Here is a 19,866-nt window from a genome sequence, read left to right on the forward strand (position 1 = left end):
CACTGGGGCAACTGGAGGCAGGTTCAGAGCGGGATACCGCCCCGCTGGCAATCTTTTTGATTTTGACCGCAGACCCGGCCCTGAACCCGCCCTCTGAGCGCTGGCAAAACTCAGCTCTCGAGGTCTCCCTGATGGGTGTAAGCACATTGCAGCCATTACACCCTAAGGGTCTCCTCTTGAATTGAACGTTTTGGGCTTGAATTTCCAAGCCCCGTGGAGGCGGGTTTGGAGGCGGGAGTGGGGGGAAAATTGCAGAATCGGGGGGGCACGAACCCTTCTCAACCCCAACCCGCCTCCATGCCCGTTTCCCAGGAGGCGGGTACCCGACCCGTGCTGGGACTCGCCTCCCCGAGGCGGGAAGGGGATTAGTGCCAATTAACTGCCTTTTAACAGGTAGTTAACAGGCAGTTTTTAGCATAATCCCTATTTTTATCCCTGAAGTGTGGGATTCCCGATGGCTCCAAACCACACCAAGTTAGCGAGGCGGACCGTCGGGCTGAAGGGCTTGGAGGGTTCGAGATGTCCGGTGTTCAGGTGAGTGATGGGTGCATGAGTGCAGAGGTAAGTGTGCTCGGTGTGTGTAAAGTGTTTAAATAAGTTTTACTTTCCTTTACTTACTAATGCAGCCTTCTTTCCTTCAGGTCTCGGGAGTCCCTCATCTCACCGGCACAGAAAGCAGAATGGCCGCGAGCTGCCAAAAGTTGCAGCATTCTGCTTTCTGTTCTGGAGAGATTTCTAACTGAGTCTGTGGAGAAGGACTCAAGTTAGAAGTCAGATTGTCAGTGTTTGACAGCTTCACAGAACTGTCAAACGCTGATATTTCATCTGTCAAAAGCCCTTGACAGATGAAATGTCAATCACTGACGTCACCAGTAACCGGGTGTCCCTTAATTGGCCTGCTGAGCCTGCTGGGCGGGCTTAACAAGGTCAATCAAGGGAAAATAGCGTGGGTTGGCCACAAGTCAATGGAGGCGGGGCTACAACCCAAAATGTGGGAGTCCCGCCTCCATCACATCCCCATTGACAAACATACAAACATAGAAGATAGGAGCAGGAGTAGGCCATTCGGCCCCTCGAGCCTGCTCCGCCATTCAATGAGATCATGGCTGATCATCCATATTCAGTACCCTGTCCCTGCCTTCTCCCCATAGCCCTTGATCCCTTTAGCCTTAAGAAATATATCCAACTCTTTCTTGAATATACTTAATGAACTGGCCTCCACCGCCCTCTGTAGCAGAGAATTCCACAGGTTCACCACTCTCTAGGTGAAGAAATTCCTCCTCATTTCAGTCCTAAATGGCTTACCCCTTATCCTTAGACTATGACCCCTGGTTCTGGACTCCCCGGCCATCGGGAACATCCTTCCTGCATCTAGTCTGTCCAGGCCTGACAGAATTTCATAGGTTTCGATGAGATCCCCTCTCAATCTTCTAAACTCCAGTGAGTATAAGCCCAATCGACACAATCTCTCCTCATACGTCATTCCTGCCATCCCAGGTATCAGTCCCATGTCTAGAGAAAAATATTCCAGAGGGACTCAAATAAAAGCAGCTTTTGTATTACCACACCGACTTGAGTGTTTATCAGACATAACAGCAGGGTTAGGAGAGAGTTACTGGGGTAAATAACAGGCTAGATGGGTGTCCCTGGGGCAGTGAAGGTAGAGAGTTTGGAGTCTTTAGTTCCCAGAGTTTTCACGCCTAATTTGTGGCTCTGTAGATTTTGAAAAATGAGTAAAGCACACACTGCAAAGAACATAGAACATTTTAAAATTAATATTTTGAACAACGCTATTACTGTTTGGCATTCATGTTTTTCTGATTATGTCTTTGTGAAGTGCCTTGGGATGTGTTCTACTACTTCTGGGTCTGTTGTCGACTCATTGTTAGAGATTGATTGCTGTGATTAGTCAACAGCTCCATTATCGTGACAACCAGGATGGTAGAAGGCGAACTAGACGGAGTTTGGTCTATTTTCGTCTAGCAATCCCTAAAGGCGCTATATCAATGCCCATTGTTGTTATTTTTAACCCTCTGTTTGCTCCTCGTAGTGAAATTGTAAACAAGCTCTTTATACAAGTGATATCCCTTTAAATGACAAGATGGCCTCGATTTTCCTCAGGTCCTGTGTACACTCCTGGGGTGAGATGATCAGGAGAGACGAGGTGGGGGGGTGGGGGTGGAAATCGGCGGGACCGAGAAACACTGACCACTTTTCAACGCAGCCCCCTTGACACTTGGCCGATTGAGTAACACAGATTCCTCTTCTGAGGGGATTGGGGGGAGTTGCGGGGGGGGTAAAGGAGGGAATCGGATGCTCATACACCGGCATTACCAGGGTTTTCCGCATTGGGGGTGGGGGTGCCACGAAGGCATGCACCCTTACATCTCGCTGGAGTTTAGAAGATTGAGAGGTGATCTCATTGAAACATGAGATTCTGCGGGGGATTGACAGGGTAAATGCTGAGAGGTTGTTTCCCTTGGCTGGAGTGTCTAGAACCAGGGGTAACAGTTTCAGGATAAGGGGCCGGCCATTTAGAAACATAGAACATAGAAAAATAGGAGCAGGAGTAGGCCATTCAGCCCTTTGAGCCTGCTCCGCCATTCAATATGATCATGGCTGATCCTCTATCTCAATAACATATTCCCGCACTCTCCCCATACCCCTTGATGCTTTTTGGGTCTAGAAATCTATCTATCTCCTTCTTAAATATATTCAGCGACTTGGCCTCCACAGCCGTCTGTGGTAGAGAATTCCACAGGTTCACCGCCCTCTGAGTTAAGAAATTTCTCCTCATCTCAGTCCTAAATGTCCTGCCCCGTATCCTGAGACTGTGACCCCTCATTCTAGAACCCCAGCCAGGGGAAACATCCTCCCTGCATCCAGTCTGTCTAGCCCTGTCAGAATTTTATACGTTTCAATGAGATCCCCTCTCATTCTTCTAAACTCTAGTGAATACAGGCCCAGCCGACCCAATCTCTCCTCATACGACAGTCCTGCCATCCCAGGAATCAGTCTGGTGAACCTTCGCTGCACTCCCTCTATGGCAAGTATATCCTTTCTTAGGTAAGGAGACCAAAACTGCACACAGTACTCCAGGTGCGGTCTCACCAAGGCCCTGTATAACTGTAGTAAGACATCCTTGCTCCTGTACTCAAATCCTCTTGCAATGAATGCCAACATACAATTTGCCTTCCTAACTGCTTGCTGCACCTGCATGTTTGCTTTCAGTGACTGGTGTACAAGGACACCCAGGTCCCTTTGTATGTCAACATTTCCCAATCTATCTCCATTTAAATAATACTCTGCCTTTCTGTTTTTCCTACCGAAGTGGATAACTTCACATTTATCCATGTTATACTGCATCTGCCATGTATTTGCCCATTCACTCAACTTGTCTAAATCGCCTTGAAGCCTCTTTGTATCCTCCTCACAACTCACAATCCCACCTAGTTTTGCGTCGTCAGCAAACTTAGAAATATTACATTTGGTTCCCTCATCTAAATCATTGATACATACATATTGGCCCAGAAATTCGGGTCGAGGGCTTCCCGCGGGTGTAAGCCCCCGACCTGCACTTACCTTGAGCGCCGGCTGTTGAGCTGTGGGCCCCCGTGGAATTGCGATCCTGGGCCTCCTCAAACTGCCGGCGCGCAGTGCTTGCGTATTCCAGGGGCGCAGTTAGTTCGATGCGTCCCCTGGGATCACGTGGGCCATGGGGAGCCAATGGTAGCAGGGAATGCTTCATTCATAAGTTTGACAGGAAGGGCTGTCAAACTTATAAATACTATAAGCCCCAAAACATCACTAAAGCTTCAAATACATTTTTTAAAAACCACATTTTTTTAATAAACTATAAATTATATGAAATAACTATTTTAAACAATAATTTAAATTTTGGAAAAAATAATTTTATTTTCTAACAGGGCTAAAAATAAACTTACCTTTCTTTAAAGTATTTAAAAATAATAAACCTGTGGAAAAAATGTTTTAATTTTAATTAATTCACCACTTACCTTGTAAAAAGCAGGCCTTGCGACTGCTTTTTATATGTGTAACTTCTGGAGACTAACCCTCCCGGGAAAACCTGCAAAAAAAACGTAAGTTCGATGCGCACGCGTTCGACCTTTCAACCCCTTCTTTCAGGGGAACGGAAGTGCCGGTTTCCCGCGCATGCGCAGTGCATGCAGGAAACCGGCACTTCCATTGGGCTTACGGGTGAATACGCCGTACGTACTCACCCGTGGAGACCCAAATTTCTGTGCCATTGTGAATAGCTAGGGCCCAAGCACTGATCCCTGCGGTACCCCACTAGTCATCGCCTGCCACCCCGAAAAAGACCCATTTATTCTTACTCTCTGTTTCCTGTCTGTTAACCAATTTTCAATCCATGCCAATATATTACCCCCAATCCCATGTGCTTTAATTTTGCACACTAACCTCTTATGTGGGACTTTATCAAAGGCCTTCTGAAAATCCAAATACACCACATCCACTGGTTCTCCCTTATCTATTCTACCAGTTACATCCTCAAAAAACTCAGTAGGTTTGTCAAACATGATTTCCCTTTCATAAATCCATGTTGACTTTGTCTAATCCAGTTGATATTTTCTAAGTGTCCTGTTATCACATCCTTTATAATAGACTCTAGCATCTTCCCTACTACTGATGTTAGGCTTACCGATCTGTAGTTGCCTGTTTTCTCTCTCCCTCCTCTTTTAAATAGTGGGGTTACATTTGCCACCCTCCAATCTGCAGGAACTGTTCCATAATCTATAGAATTTTGGAAGATGACAACCAATGCATCCACTATTTCCATGGCTACCTCTTTAATACTCTGGGATGCAGATGATCAGGCCCTGGGGATTTATCAGCTTTCAGTCCCATTAATTTCTCCAGCACTATTTTTTTACTAATACTAATTTCCTTTAATTCCTCCTTCTCACTAGACCCTTGGTTCCCTAGCATTTCTGGGAAGTTATTTGTGTCCTCTTCCGTGAAGACAGAACCAAAGTATTTGTTTAATTACTCAGCCATTTCCTTGTTCCCCATTATAAATTCTCCCGTTTCTGACTGTAAGGGACCTACATTTGTCTTCACTAATCTTTTTCTTTTTACATACTTGTAGAAGCTTTTACAGTCCGCTTTTATGTTCCTTGCAAGTTTACTCTCATACTCTATTTTTCCCCTCTTAATAAATCTATTGGTCCATTTTTGCTGAACTCTAAACTGCTTCCAATCCTCAGGCTTGCTACTTTTTCTGGCAACTTTATATGACTCCTCTTTGGATCTAATACTATCCTTACTTTCTTTTGTTAGCCATGGTTGGGCTGCTTTTCCTGTTGTGTTTTTGCGCCAGGAAGGAATGTATAACTGTTGCAATTCATGCATGCGTTCCTTGAATGTTAGCCATTGCCTATCTACCGTCATGCGTTTTAATGAAGCTCCCAATCTATCATAGCCAACTCCCTCCTCATACCTTCGTAGTTTCCTTTGTTTGGATTAAGGACCCTAGTTTCGGCTTGGACTGCTTCATTTTCCATCTTAATGAAGAATTCTATCATGTTATGGTCACTCTTCCCTAAAGGACCCCGCACAACAAGATTATTAATTAACCCCTTCTCATTGCACAATACCCAATCTAGGATAGCCTGTTCCCTAGTTGGCTCCTCAACGTACTGGTCTAAAAAACCATCTCGTACACACTCCAGGGATTCATCCTCCACAGTATTATTGCTATATTTAGAACTGAGATGAGGAAGAATTTCTTCACTCAGAGGGCGGTGAATCTTTCGAATTCTCTACCCCAGAGGGCTGTGGATGCTCAGTCGTTGAGTATATTCAAGACGGAGCTCGATAGATAAGGGAATCGGGCAGAAAAGTGGTGTTGCGCTCGAAGATCAGCCATGATCTTATTGAATGGCGGAGCAGGCTCGAGGGGCTGTATGACCGACTCCTGTTCCTATTTCTTATGTTCTTATATGTTCTGATGCACACTTCTGCAGGCTCCTCCCCCTGACCCTCTGGACGCCAATGGGGTCAACACTGAAGTTCCATGTGGGGCTGGGTTCTTGGCGGGAACAGGCTCGAGGGGCTGAACGGCCTCCTCCTGTTGCTATGAAACTGCTGCAGGGGAACGACAGTTTGCTGATACTTGCTAAAGCCACCAGGCATGCATGTTCCATTGCTGAGTTTTATCGAATCCAGATTTGCTGATATATTTTTGGAAATACTTGGATCAGCAGATTCCTCAGCAGCTTCACTACTTGAACAGGGAATGCAGAAATACGACTTAACTCTTCATTGCTTTTGAATCACCAGAGAAAGAACTTGTACCTGTCGGGTTCCCGGGACATTCCCAGAGCACTTTGCAGGCAATGCTCTTGATGCACTGTCGCTGTTGTTTTGCAGGCACTGGCGGGAGCCAATTTGCGCACGGCAAGATCCCGCAAAGCAGCCAATGTGACGGGTGGCCAATCATTCTGATTGTGGATCATATTGGTTGCGGGGGGGGACATTTTGCCAGGATCTCCAGGGAGACTTTCTGTTCTTCATCCCCTCGTGCCACGCGCGCACTGGGAATTTCCTCAAGACTTCTTCCCGCTCCACTGCCGTGCTTTTACCGGAAGTTATTGGAGCAAATAATAGCTTAGATGGGGTATCCTTGGGGCAGAAGAGGTACAGAGTTTGGCATCTTCAGTTCCTAGAGTTTTCCCGTGCCTAACCCCCGTGTACGGCAAATTCCCACCAAGGTTGCAGCGACAAAGGGGGCGAAACCCTCAGCAAATTCACCCCCTTTCTTTGACACAGCGAGTTGTTGTGATCTGGAATGCGCTGCCTGAAAGAGCGGTGGAAGCAGATTCAATAGTAACTTTCAAAAGGGTATTAGATATATACTTGAAAAAGGAATAAATTAACAGGGATATGCAGTGACATGAATCAGTCAATCATGAAAGAAAGACTTATGAAATAATACTGAGCAGCCTACGGGTGGCACTGTCCAGGGAGAGTATAAATACTCGGGCACGGGCCCAGCTTGCACAGGGCATTCTTAACAGGAACTAGTGACGGACACAACTAGACCTCCATGTTGTAAAACAGTTGATTAAAGCTTTGTTTAACGCTTAGACCAAGTGCCTAGTCGTTTTCTTACGTCATGGGGTATGAACAGGGAAATGGGATTAATTGGAGAGCTCTTTCAAAGAGCTGGCACATGCACGATGGAACCAACAGCCTCCTTCTGTATTATATGATTCATTTCTGTTAATGTAAAATAAGCTCTGGGCCGTACCTTTATTTAACGTCAATGTTATGTTGAAAACACAGAGTAGTGTGAGGGATTTTGCCAATGCAAGCCTTTATCATTATTATTATTCTTCCTCACTTTTCTAGGAGAAGATCCAGAAACCAGGAGAATGAGGACAGTGAAGAACATAGCCGATCTGCGGCAAAACCTAGAGGAGACCATGTCCAGTCTCCGCGGGACCCAGATAAGCCATAGGTATTCTCTTTAGACGGCCATTTAAATGTGCATTTAGAGGCCACACCGCTTCTGACTAGTGATATTGCTCCCGTCAGCTTCTTACTGCGGGCTGGAGATGGGACTGCTCCAATAAAGGTCCGTCTGTGAATAGGCTGTTGCTCCCAGCAGGGTAGATATTGCGATGCTTCAGGACGGGCGTCCAATGCGTTGAAATGGCGCAGAGAAACATTTGGTGAGAGCACGCTAGGTGTTCGTATGAGAATGTTGCAGACGGTAATCTCCCCTCGGATAGCAATCTGTGCGTATCCTGTAATATTTATATCTAGAGTGTAATGGAACCTGGAGGGGTAGATCTGTCAATCTGATTCTTCTTGCCAGTCTCCAGGTGACCATGGGAGCCAGTGTCCCATCGGGTAGCACAGTCTTTACTGGACACACAGTGGGAAGTTCACTGGGGCTCGGTGCTTGTAGGCTGCATGGTTCTAGTGGGTTAAACTCCAGTATTATCCTCGTGGGTTCATAGACGCATTCAGCACAGAAGGAGCCCATTCGGCTCACCGTGCCTGTGCCGGTTCTTGGAAAGAGCTGTCCCACCCACCAGTGGAAACGGTTTCTCCTAATTTACCCTGCCTCATATTAAATCTGCCCTTAACCTTCTCTGCTCTAAGGAGAATAATCCCACCTTCTCTAGTCTCACCATGGAATTGAAGCCCCTCATCCCTGGTACCATTCTGTTAAATCTCCTCTGCAAGGTCTTGACATCCTCCCTAAAGTGCGGTGGCCAGAATTGGACACAATACTCCAGCTGGGGCCTAACCAGTGATTTATAAAGGTTTAGCATAACTTCCTTGCTTCTGTACTCTATGCCTCTATTAATAAAGCCAAGGATCCCGTGTGTTTTTTTAACAGCCTTCTCAACTTGTCCTGCCACCTTCAAAGATTAGTGTACATTCACCCCCAGGTCTCGCTGTTCCTGCACCCCCTTTAAAACTGTACCATTTCGTTTATACTGCCTCTCCTCGTTCTTCCTACCAAAATGTATCACTATGCACTGCACAATCCTATGTGAAGTTTTATTAAGTTAAGGCCTTGACTTCCTTCCTGAAGCCTTGGTTCTGCCAACCTGTACCTAAGCTCTATGGGTGATCATATTAAGTCATCACTGGAACATTATAGGATAATTTTGCTCCTTTTCCTCATATATGGCACATTTCTATAGGGTGGAAGTAGTTTAGTCCAGAATACTGGGATGAGAGGGTTGTCCTTTGAGCAGAGATTGAGTAGATTGGGCCTATACTCTCTGGGGTTTAGAAGAATGAGAGGTGATCTCATTGAAACATATAAGATTCTGAGGGGGATTGACAGGGTAGATGCTGAGAGGTTGTTTCCCCCTGGCTGGAGAGTCTAGAATCAGGGGTCACAGTCTCAGAATAAGGGGTCGGCCATTTAGGACTGAGATGAGGAGAAATTTCTTCACTCAGAGGGTGGTGAATCTTAGGAATTCTCTACCCCAGAGGGCTGTGGAGGCTCAGTTGTTGAGTATGTTCAAGACAGAGATCGATAGATTTTTGAATATTAAGGGAACCAAGGGATAGGGGGATAGGGCGGGAAAGTGGAGTTGAGGTCAAAGATCAGCCATGATCATATTGAATGGCGGAGCAGGCTCGAAGGGCCAAATGGCTGACTCCTGCTCCTAATTCTTATGTTTCCTATGCACTAATGTGTCTTTTGTTTTGGCAGCACTTTGGAAACGACGTTCGATAGCACCGTCACCACGGAGATCAATGGGCGAAGCATGGCGGCTGTGTCCAGCAGATCTTCGGCCATGTCTTGGAGGCTCGGCCAGACCAGCCCAAGGCTCCAGGCCGGTGATGCCCCTTCCCTGGGCACCGGCTACCCTCCCCGCGGCAACGCCAGCCGCTACATCCACCCGGACGGCTCGCGCTACGTCTACACCGCGCCCCTCCGCAGGGCGGCGGGGTCGCGGGCTGGCACGGCCTCCCAGCCCGACGTCACCGAGAAAGGCGGCCCTGAGCTGGACATGGCGCCCGCTGACGTGGACGTGACCGGTTACATGAGCGACGGTGACCTGCTGGGCAAGAACGCGAGGACCAACGACATCGGCAGCGGGTAAGTAACAGCGCCGCTCCTCCCTGAACTGCAGACGTCACCGTGCCACGGACTGATGGAAAGAGTGCTCCATTGCTGGTGACAGATGTCTCCCGAGTCAGAAGGTTGTGGGTTCAAGTCCCACCCCAGAGCCCATACTCCAGGCCGACACTCCCACTGCAGTACTGAGGGAGTGCCGCACTGTCTGAGGTGCCGTCTTTAGGATGAGACGTTAAACCGAGGCCCCGGCTGCTCTCTCAGGTGAACGTAAAAGATCCCACGGCCACTATTTCAAAGAGCCGGGGAGTTTTCCCCGGTGTCCTGGGGCCAATATTTATCCCTCAATCAACATCACTAAAACAGATTATCTGGCCATTATCACATTGCTGTTTGTGGGAGCTTGCTGTGCGCAGATTGGCTGCCGCGTTTCCTACATTACAACAGCGACTACACGTCAAAAAGTACTTTAATGGCTGCAATGTGCTTTGGGACGTCCTGAGGTTGTGAAAAGCGCGATAAACATACAAGCCTTTCTTATGTCCATGTAATTATTTAACGTGCAAGATTATTTTTAGTGGATTTTTATAAGCCCTTTACGTTTGATGCTTTTGTTCTTCCTTTGATGCCCTTATGTCGTGAATATACCGCTTGTAAGTAACAAATTGATGCTGTTAAGCAGTTGATCCAGTGACGACTCACTCTAAACTTGCAACACCGATCGTTTTGATGGGGGTTGGAGAAGCTGAAGGAAGAATGAAAATTAAAAATAAAAGCATTCAACATACATTGAAACTGATGGGTATAATAAGTTTAGAGTAAATAAGGAGAAACTGTTTCCAGTTATAGGGGGGTCGGTAACCAGAGGACACAGATTTAAGGTGATTGGCAAAAGAACCAGAGGCGAGATGAGGAGACATTTTTTAACACAGCGAGTTGTTGTGATCTGGAACGCACTGCCTGAAAGGGCGGTGGAAGCAGATTCAATAGTAACTTTCAAAAGGTTTTTGGATAAATACTTGAAGGGAAAAATTTTGCAGGGCAATAGGGAAACAGTAGGGGGAGAGTGGGATTAATTGGAGAGCTCTTTCAAAGAACATAAGAAATAGGAGCAGGAGTCGGTCATTCAGCCCCTCGAGCCTGCTCCGCCATTCAATAAGATCATGGCTGATCTTCGACCTCATCTCCGCCTTCCCGCCTGATCCCCATATCCCTTGATTCCCTTCAACGCCTGTTCTGCCATTCAATGAGATCATGGTTAATCAGCAGCTGGACTCCATTTACCCTCCTTTGCTCCATATCCCTCGATACCCTTACCTAATAAAAATCTTATCGGTCTCTGTCTCAAGCTCCAACTGACCCCCAGCATTCACAACCTTTTGGGGGAGAGTGTTCCAGATTTCCACTGCCCTTTGTGTGAAGAAGTGCTTCCTGACATCACCCCTACATGGTCTAGCTCTCATTTTAAGAAACCCCCACTAGAGGAAATAGTTTCTCTGTCTCTACCCTATCGGAATCTCTTGATCATTTTAAACACCTTGATTAGATTAGACTCTCAACCTTCTAATCTCAATGGAATACAAGCCAAGTTTATGCTAAGCTGTTCTCATAATTGAACCCTTTAAGCTCTGGTATCATTCTGGTGACTCTGTACTGTACCCTCTCCCAAGGACAATATATCTTTCCCCAGGTGCGGAGCCCTAAACTGAACGCAGTACCTCAGATGGGGGTCTGACCAAGGCTCTATACAACTGAAGCATCACTTCCTCACATTTAAATCCCTATCTGAATCTTCCAATTTGAATCTTCTGTACTGTAACCGCTTCATCCAACCACTGATTGTTCCTTTCTCACCCCTCGATCAGTTGATGTGTAGAGGCTTTTGTTAATTATATACAAGATGGCAGCACAGATAGGAGAGGGATTTCCGAAATCCTCCACCTAGTGGACAAAACCTGCAACTCCACCGTGACAGCTGACAGAGAAACAAATGATACATAAGAACATAAGAATTAGGAGCAGGAGTCGGCCATTTGGCCCCTCGAGCCAGCACAGGCACGATGGGCCGAATGGCCTCCTTCTGTGCTGTGTCATTCTATGATTCTATGATAAATGTTGTTCTTAAAGAGGACCCTGTGTGTGTTCGGTGGTGTCAGTGGTTCCCAGTAGCAAAGAAAGAAAGCGCCTGTCACGACCTCAGGATGTCCCAAAGGGCTTCACAACCAATGAAGTACTTCTTTTTGAAGTGCAGTCACTGTTGTAATGTAGGGAACACGGCAGCCAATTTACGCACAGCAAGATCCCTCTAACAGCAACGGGATAATGAGCAGATGATCTGATTTTGTTTGGTGTTGGTTACAGACTGCACAGGCACGATGGGCCGAATGGCCTCCTCCTGTGCTGTGTGATTCAATAAGTCCTAACGCCATCTTCTCAGGGTAACGAGGAACAGGCAAATATGTCCAGCTTTCCTGGCCTTGCCCACATCCCAAGAACAAATTAGAAAATTAATATTGATTGCTGCTGAGTTGAGCCTAAGTTATATATATATATAATTCAGTATAGGAAACTTTCGATTAACCGGCCCCCAAATAACCGGAACGCTCTATCCACCGGCAAAATTCAGGAGTCGATTCAGGTAACTTTTTTTACTTTTATTACTTTTTTTATTCCATTTGTTGTTGTGCAAGGGTGTAGCTGAAACTGTTGCTAAGCTACAGAGACGCTTGCAACTTGTGCCGAATGTTTTGAAGCTGTTGCAACAGGGTTTGTTGCTTTATACGGAGCTCTGAGCTCCGTATCTTTTACTATCGCGTTCGGTTATCCGGAATTGTTGATGAACCGGCACCACGTCGGTCCCGTCCGTGCCGGATACCAGAAAGTTTCCTGTATATAAGCCTGAATAACCTAGGTGCATAATATACATGCCTACCTGGAGCTGGCAGTGTTGGTGGTAGAGATTAGAGGGCTGCACAAACTTCAAGTTGCTAGTTCTACCCGAACTCTTCAAATACAAAATTCAAAATCACATATTTTACACATGAGTCATGGAGCTAATGGTTTGAATCAGTAATTAACCATGAAATGATCTTTAGCTCTAAGACCCGTAACTGGCCCACACTGTTTGACTGTGGATTTTCAATGTCACAGAGAAAGCTCTGTTTATTTAAAGATGGGTCAGTGCACTGTCCCTGTGAATTAAATGTTTGTTTTATTCGACTGGTTAAAAGGTGAATGTGTGATAGAGTTCAATGATACGCACTAATCTCTGTGAGTAATACAGTTAATCTTTAAGAACAGAAAATGTTAGCAATACATAGCAAGCAGTGTTCCCCCTAAGCTGCACGCATGTGCAGCCGCGCAGTAATCTGCAATGTACCGCGCAGGCTGCTCACAAGCTTTTCCATTTGAAATACCGGGCATGCGCAGAAATCTAAAGGGACCGCGCATTGAAATAAACAGGCCGCGTGCAGCAACGGCAATTTAGAGGGAACATTGATAGCAGGTCCATCAGAATCTCAAGAGGGTTGTAGACCCTTTGTCACCCCTCAGCCCCAACCTGTCCTTTCACTGCAGAGCTGCTGACTGGCCTGCTGTGTGTGTTTCCGGCATTTTTTAATTCTTAGTTTTCGACCTCCAGCTCTTGCAGCTTCTTTCCTTCTTTTATTAACACAGAGGCGGGTGATTTTTGACTTTGGGCCGGTGGTGTAAAACGGGCGAAATCGGACCAGCTGCCTGTTATACATCTCCCCTGATTGCCATTTCTGTTGAAGTCAAAAGGAATGAAGGAGGGATGTATAACGGGCAGCTGATCCAATATCGCCTGTTTTACACTATTACACAAAGAAAGAAAGAAAGACTTACATTTCTATAGCGCCTTTCACGATCTCGGGACGTCCCAAAGCGCTTCACAGCCAATGAATTATTTTTTGTCGTGTACTCACTGTTGTTATGTAGGGAAACGTGACAGCCATTTTGTGCATAGATCCCACAAACCGCAATGCGATCATGCAGCGTGTCGATTGACACCACTGTGTCAGCCAATGAGTTGGAGGCAGGGTGGGACTTACGGCAAACAGTCTATTTATTCAGAAAACAGAGTCTACTTAAACAGCGCGCAACAGCAAACAGTCTACAGAGTCTATTTAAAGAAATGGAGTTTATACAAACTACATCACCATTCTGGCCGGCAATAGAGGAGCCACTATATGCAGCTGATAGAAGCAGGATTATTTCTCCAGCAAAATGCAACGAGTGGAGGATAGTTACAAAAAACAAATTGGCCCGGATATTCCGATCCCTACGGGTGTGTACGCGCTGTGTACCCACCTGTAGGGACATCGGAAATGCCGGTTTCAGGCATGCACTGCGCATTTCCGATCTGCTCTTGACAGATCGGATGCCTTCCCTGGAGCAGGGCCTCTGCGGGTGGAGAGTTCCGCTTTCTGGAGACCCTCCACCTGCAGAAAACCTTTAGAATTCTTGCCCCTAGTAAAAGCAAGCGTAAGGTCTGCTTTTACCAGGATAAGAGTTGAAAAAAAGTTTTAAAAAAAATTTCAGTCATTTCTCATTTAAAAATACTTTTTAAAAAAGGTAAGTTTATTTTTAGCCCTGTAAAAAACTTTAATTATTTGTTTCAAAAAATTAAATTTTTGTTTAAAATATTTAATTTATTGTAATTTCAACTAATTTTAAAAATGGGATTTAAAAAAATATTTATTTAATGTTTTGAAGTGTTTTTGGGGTGATCTCCATTCATATCTGTCAAGTGTATGAAGGGAGATTCCCTTCTTTGATTGGCTCCCCATGGCCCACGTGATCCCAGGGACGCTTGCGAACCGCCTGCGCCTCTGGGATACGTGGGCCCTGTGCACTTGGAGTTCGAGAGACCCAGCCTCGGAACTATACGCACCTCGGGAGCCCTCAGGTAAGTGCGTAGATTTTTTCCAGATCAGAGGCTTCCGCACGCGGGAAGCCTCCGATCGGAAAATACGGCCCATTATGTTCTTAAAATCAATCCCAGTCACTTACAACAGTGCGCTCTCCAGGCGTGATTGATGGGGGAATTACCCAGTCGTCTCTATTCTGGGTGGGGAATAGCAGTCACTGCATGCAACTGAGATAATGACTAGATAATCTGTTTTTAGTGATGTTGGTGGAGGGATAAATATTGGTCCCAGGACACCAGGGAGAACTCCCCCCTGCTCTTCTTCGAAATAGTGCTGTGGGATCTTATGTCCATCTGAGAGAGCAGATGGGGCCTCGGTTTAACTTCTAAATCTGAAAGACGGCACTCTCTCAGCATTGCACTGGGAGTGTCAGCCTGGATTATGTGCTCAAGTCTCTGGAGTGGGACTCGAGCCCACAATCTCCTGGCTCAGAGGCGAGCGCGCTGCCCACTGAGCCACGGCTGACACCTAAACATCAAAATTACCCCCAATTAGTCTTCTGGGTTGATTCAGCCACAGACTGCAGCTGAAGCACAGAAATGATGTTTGTCTTGATTTATCTGTTTAAAAAAACACCATTGTGATGGGGTTTGCAATTGGAAATTGCTGCTGTGAAACTGGAAGTAATTTGTGCAGAATGAACAGATCAGCAGTCGCGACTGCAAACAACCTATATTGGAACATTTATAGATGTTATGAATTCCACTGTACATTTGCACTGTTGAAGCAGTCCTGCTGCACAGTTTGGCGAAATCCATACCGAATGGCTCAAAAGTCCATGTAGCAGATAATTGCTTTTTGATCTTCACGCCTATTCGGTGGCTACATGCTGGTTTTAAATATTAAATTTGGGAAGCCTAGTGCTGTGAAGCACTAATTCGCTGCTCGCTTTGAATAAACGTGATCGCTCCCCAGCCGTATGTCCGCGATGGGGTTGCCAACTCTGGCGGGACATATTACTGGAGGTTTCATCACATGACCACCTGCCCCCCCCCCCATACTGCCGCCATTGGTCGCCCGACACATCATCCTCCTGGCGCTCCGCCAATCGGAAAGCCAATAGACTCTTCATTACGCGATTGGATGAGTTTGGCTGTCAATCAAAAAAGCCTTTCTTCTCCCGTCTCAGACATTTTTTGTAACTGACTGACCGAGGTTATGATCTGAGTCACCGTCTGCGGCCTCTTGCATTGTCCCACGGAAGCTCAGCGTAAGCTCGAGGAACAGCACCTCATCTTCCGATTAGGCACTTTGCAGCCTTCCGGACTCAATATCGAGTTCAACAATTTCAGATCATAACCTCGGCCCCTATTATATTTTTATATTTTTTATCCACACTTTTGGTTTGTGCCTTTTCCTTTTTTCTCTCTCCCACACGGCAACTGTCTCTCACTCTGCCAGCGCATTTCACACTTCATCTAGAGCCATTGTCTGTTTCTTTACCTGTCCTATTACCAACTCGTCTCACCTTGAATATCTCTTAATGTCTCTTCTTTCATCCCCTCCCCCATTTCCCAGCCCCTCCCCCATTTCCCAGCCCCTCCCCCATTTCCCAGCCCCCAAACTGCCTTTTGTTTCATTTCCTGCCTTTTCTCTCAGTTCTGACGAAGCGTTTCGACCCGAAACGTTGACTCTATTTCTCTCTCCACGGATGTTGCCTGGTTCCCTAATATCCTGACCTATATGTGACTCCTAGACCCACAGCAATGTGGTTGACTCTTAACAGCCCCTCTGAAACGGTCCAGCAAGCCACTCAGTTGTATCAAACCTCTACAAAAAAAGTACAATCCTTCACCACACGGACTGCAGCGGTTCAAGAAGGTGGCTCACCTCCACCTTCTCAAGAGCAATTAGGGATGGGCAATAAATGCTGGGCCTTGCCAGCGACGCCCACAGCCCGTGAATGAATAAACAACAACAACTTGGATTTAGATAGCACCTTTAATGTAATAAAATGTCCCAAGGTGCTTCACAGAAGGGTTATAAGACAAAATTTGACACGGAGCCACATAAGGAGCTATTAGGGCAGATGACCAAAAGCTTAGATCAAAGAGGTAGGTTTTAGGGAGCGTCTTAAAGGAGGAAAGAGAGGTAGAGAGGTTTTTAGGGAGGGAATTCCAGAGCTTAGGGCCTCGGCAGCTGAAGGCACGGCCACCAATGGTGGAGCGATTGAAATCAGGATGCTCAAGAAGGCAGAATTAGAAGCGCGCATCTCGGGGAGGGGGTGGGGGTGTTGTAGGGCTGGGGGAGATTACAGAGATAGGGAGGGGCGAGGCCATGGAGGGATTTGGAAACAAGGATGAGAATTTTAAAATTGAGGCGTTGCTTAACCGGGAGCCAATGTAGGTCAGCGAGCGCAGAGGAGATGGGCAAACGGGACTTGGTGCGAGTTAGGACACGGGGCAGTGAGCACAGGGGGTGATGGGTGAACGGGACTTGGTGCGAGTTAGAACACGGGGCAGTGAGCACAGGGGGTGATGGGTGAACGGGACTGGGTGTGAGTTAGGACACGGGGCAGTGAGCACAGGGGGTGATGGGTGAACGGGACTGGGTGTGAGTTAGGACACGGGGCAGTGAGCACAGGGGGTGATGGGTGAACGGGACTGGGTGTGAGTTAGGACACGGGGCAGTGAGCACAGGGGGTGATGGGTGAACGGGACTGGGTGTGAGTTAGGACACGGGGCAGTGAGCACAGGGGGTGATGGGTGAATGGGACTGGGTGTGAGCTAGGACACGGGGCAGTGAGCACAGGGGGTGATGGGCGAACGGGACTTGGTGCGAGTTAGGACACGGGGCAGTGAGCACAGGGGGTGATGGGTGAACGGGACTGGGTGTGAGTTAGGACACGGGGCAGTGAGCACAGGGGGTGATGGGTGAACGGGACTGGGTGTGAGTTAGGACACGGGGCAGTGAGCACAGGGGGTGATGGGTGAACGGGACTGGGTGTGAGTTAGGACACGGGGCAGTGAGCACGGGGTGATGGGTGAATGGGACTGGGTGTGAGCTAGGACACGGGGCAGTGAGCACAGGGGGTGATGGGCGAACGGGACTTGGTGCGAGTTAGGACACGGGGCAGCTGAGTTTTGGATGAGCTCAAGTTTATGGAGGGTAGAACATGGGAGGGGTTTAAAAAAAGGCACAGCAACAGCGCCACGTCCAGAAGGTTGCCGTAGCTGTCAGAGATCAGGTCAATGTGGTACTGGGTAACTATTTTGTTCTGCCAGAGCCACCGAACAAGAATCAGCGCGGCACCACTGATACAGGAAAGGAACTTACGGTCGCTCACTTTGCCTGGCTGCTTTTAGCGAGAGTGCGAGCGATGCCTCGGGCCTGCAGCTGGAACCATTCGCCCTGTAAATGGATCCAGACCCCAATGCTGGTTTTAGAAGTTGTTTCCAAAGAAACACCTGTTTTGGGTTATTTCATCTGCTCGCCGCACAAGCCCTATTCTTCTGGAGCAGATTAAAGTCTTTCTCGAAAGTGCGGATTCGTCACGTGATCTGATGGACTTACTAACGGCATTAGATACAGAGGAGTGGATGAGAGCGCTGATTCTAATAGAGTCCGTCTGTAGAATCCTCCAACACTTTCACACTCCTTTCCTGTTGGAGTTTATTCTTCGGCTTTTCTGATTTGTCTAATATTTTTTTCCCTGTCTTGGATTTCCCCCCCACCCCGTGCCGTTCCTTTAATCTAGCTTTTCATTCTTCCCATCTGTTTTTATTTATCCTTTTTCTTTGTTATGCACAATAACATCTTTCTGTAAATATACTTTAATCCCTTTAATCACCCCCTCCCTCCCGCCGACCCATTCACTGTTTTTATTTCACTGTCTCAGGGTCAGGTATGGTGGCATCAAAAGGGCACGGGCAGCCATCGCCTTTAGTTTTGCTGTTAAGAATCACGATCTGTCTTCACGTTCTTCACAAGATGCGGCTCCCGGGGAGTTTCACTACATTAAAGGTGTTACATTAATGCAAGTTCTTGTTATAAACAATTTTAAAATTCTCACCCTTGTTTTCAAATCCCTCCATGGCCTCCCCCCTCCCTATCTCTGTAATTTCCTCCAGCCCCCACAACTCCCCCCCCCCCCCCCCCCCGAGATCTCTGTGCCTTTTTTTATTCGTTCCTGGGATCAGGGCATCGCTGGTAAGGCCCAGCATTTTTTGCCCATCCCTAGTCGCCCCTTGAGAAGGTGGTGGTGAGCCGCCTTCTTGAACCGCTGCAGTCCGTGTGGTGAAGGTGCTCCCACAGTGCTGTTAGGGAGGGAGTTCCAGGATTTTGACCCAGCGACGAGGAAGGATCGGCCGATATATTTCCAAGTCAGGATGGTGTGTGTGACTTGGAGGGGAACTTGGAGGTGGTGGTGTTCCCATGCGCCTGCTGCCCTTGTCCTTCTAGGTGGTAGAGGTCGCGGGTTTGGGAGGTGCTGCCGAAGAAGCCTTGGCGAGTTGCTGCAGTGCATCTTGTAGATGGTACACACTCTAATTCTGCCCTCTTGAGCATCCCCGATTTTAATCGCTCTACCATTGGCGGCCGTGCCTTCAGCTGCCCGGGCCCTAAGCTCTGGAATTCCCTCCCTAAACCTCTCTGCCTCGCGACCGCTACCTCCTCCTTTAAGACTCTCCTTCAAACCTTCCTCTTTGACCAAGCTTTTGGTCACCTGTCCTCATGTCTCCTTACCTGGCTCGGTATCAATTTTTGTTTGATAATCACTCCTGTGAAGCACCTTGGGCTGTTTTACTATGTTAAAGGCGCTATATAAATACAAGTTTGTGTTCAGGAGCGCATTGGTTACCATTAGCATACTTTAGTACTCCGTTCATTCCATAACTTCCTGTCTCCATTGGAGATGGGATTTGAATGGTTGGGAGCTACCAATGTGGTCCTGGCAAAACGACTATTCGACCGAGTGAGGGTGACGCACAAGCCATTGTGGAGTGGCCTGCGGCTCCAGCAGCATAGCTGCGGCAATCAAGAAGGGGGCTGGCGCTGGGGACCAAAGAGAGGAGGGTGGGGGGCTAGGCTAGACCTCAGAGTCTTCAGAAGGAGCACGGAGGGTCAGGCAGTCCAACCTCGGTATGGGACGGAGAAGGGACAACTCAATCGCCGGGAAATTCAACTCCGGAGAGAGCATAAAACGGGCGATATCGGATTGGCCTCCTGTCCTACACACCCGGCCGATTGATCTCAATGGAAAAACCACAATCAGGCAGCATGGAGAGCGGTCCGATATCGCCTGCTCTATATTCCCGCTGAAGTTCCACCTAATGTAATTAACTTAATCTGGAATTCAATCAGGAAATGGAACGGATGGCTAGCAGCGGC

General features: G+C 47.4%; 1 protein-coding gene across 1 annotated transcript in view; it reads left to right on the forward strand.

The window, feature by feature from the left end:
• nav3 (neuron navigator 3) overlaps positions 1–19,866 on the forward strand; it is a 483,558-nt gene that overhangs the window by 231,270 nt on the left and 232,422 nt on the right. Inside the window, exons 10-11 of the mRNA XM_086009556.1 lie at positions 7,393–7,501; positions 9,224–9,613. Coding sequence (XP_085865682.1) covers positions 7,393–7,501; positions 9,224–9,613 — 499 coding nt within the window. The remainder of the gene's footprint in view (positions 1–7,392; positions 7,502–9,223; positions 9,614–19,866) is intronic.

Source organism: Somniosus microcephalus, chromosome 16 (genome assembly GCF_052327205.1).
Source record: "Somniosus microcephalus isolate GS21.2 chromosome 16, FLI_Smic_1.0, whole genome shotgun sequence".
Lineage (NCBI taxonomy): Eukaryota > Metazoa > Chordata > Chondrichthyes > Squaliformes > Somniosidae > Somniosus > Somniosus microcephalus.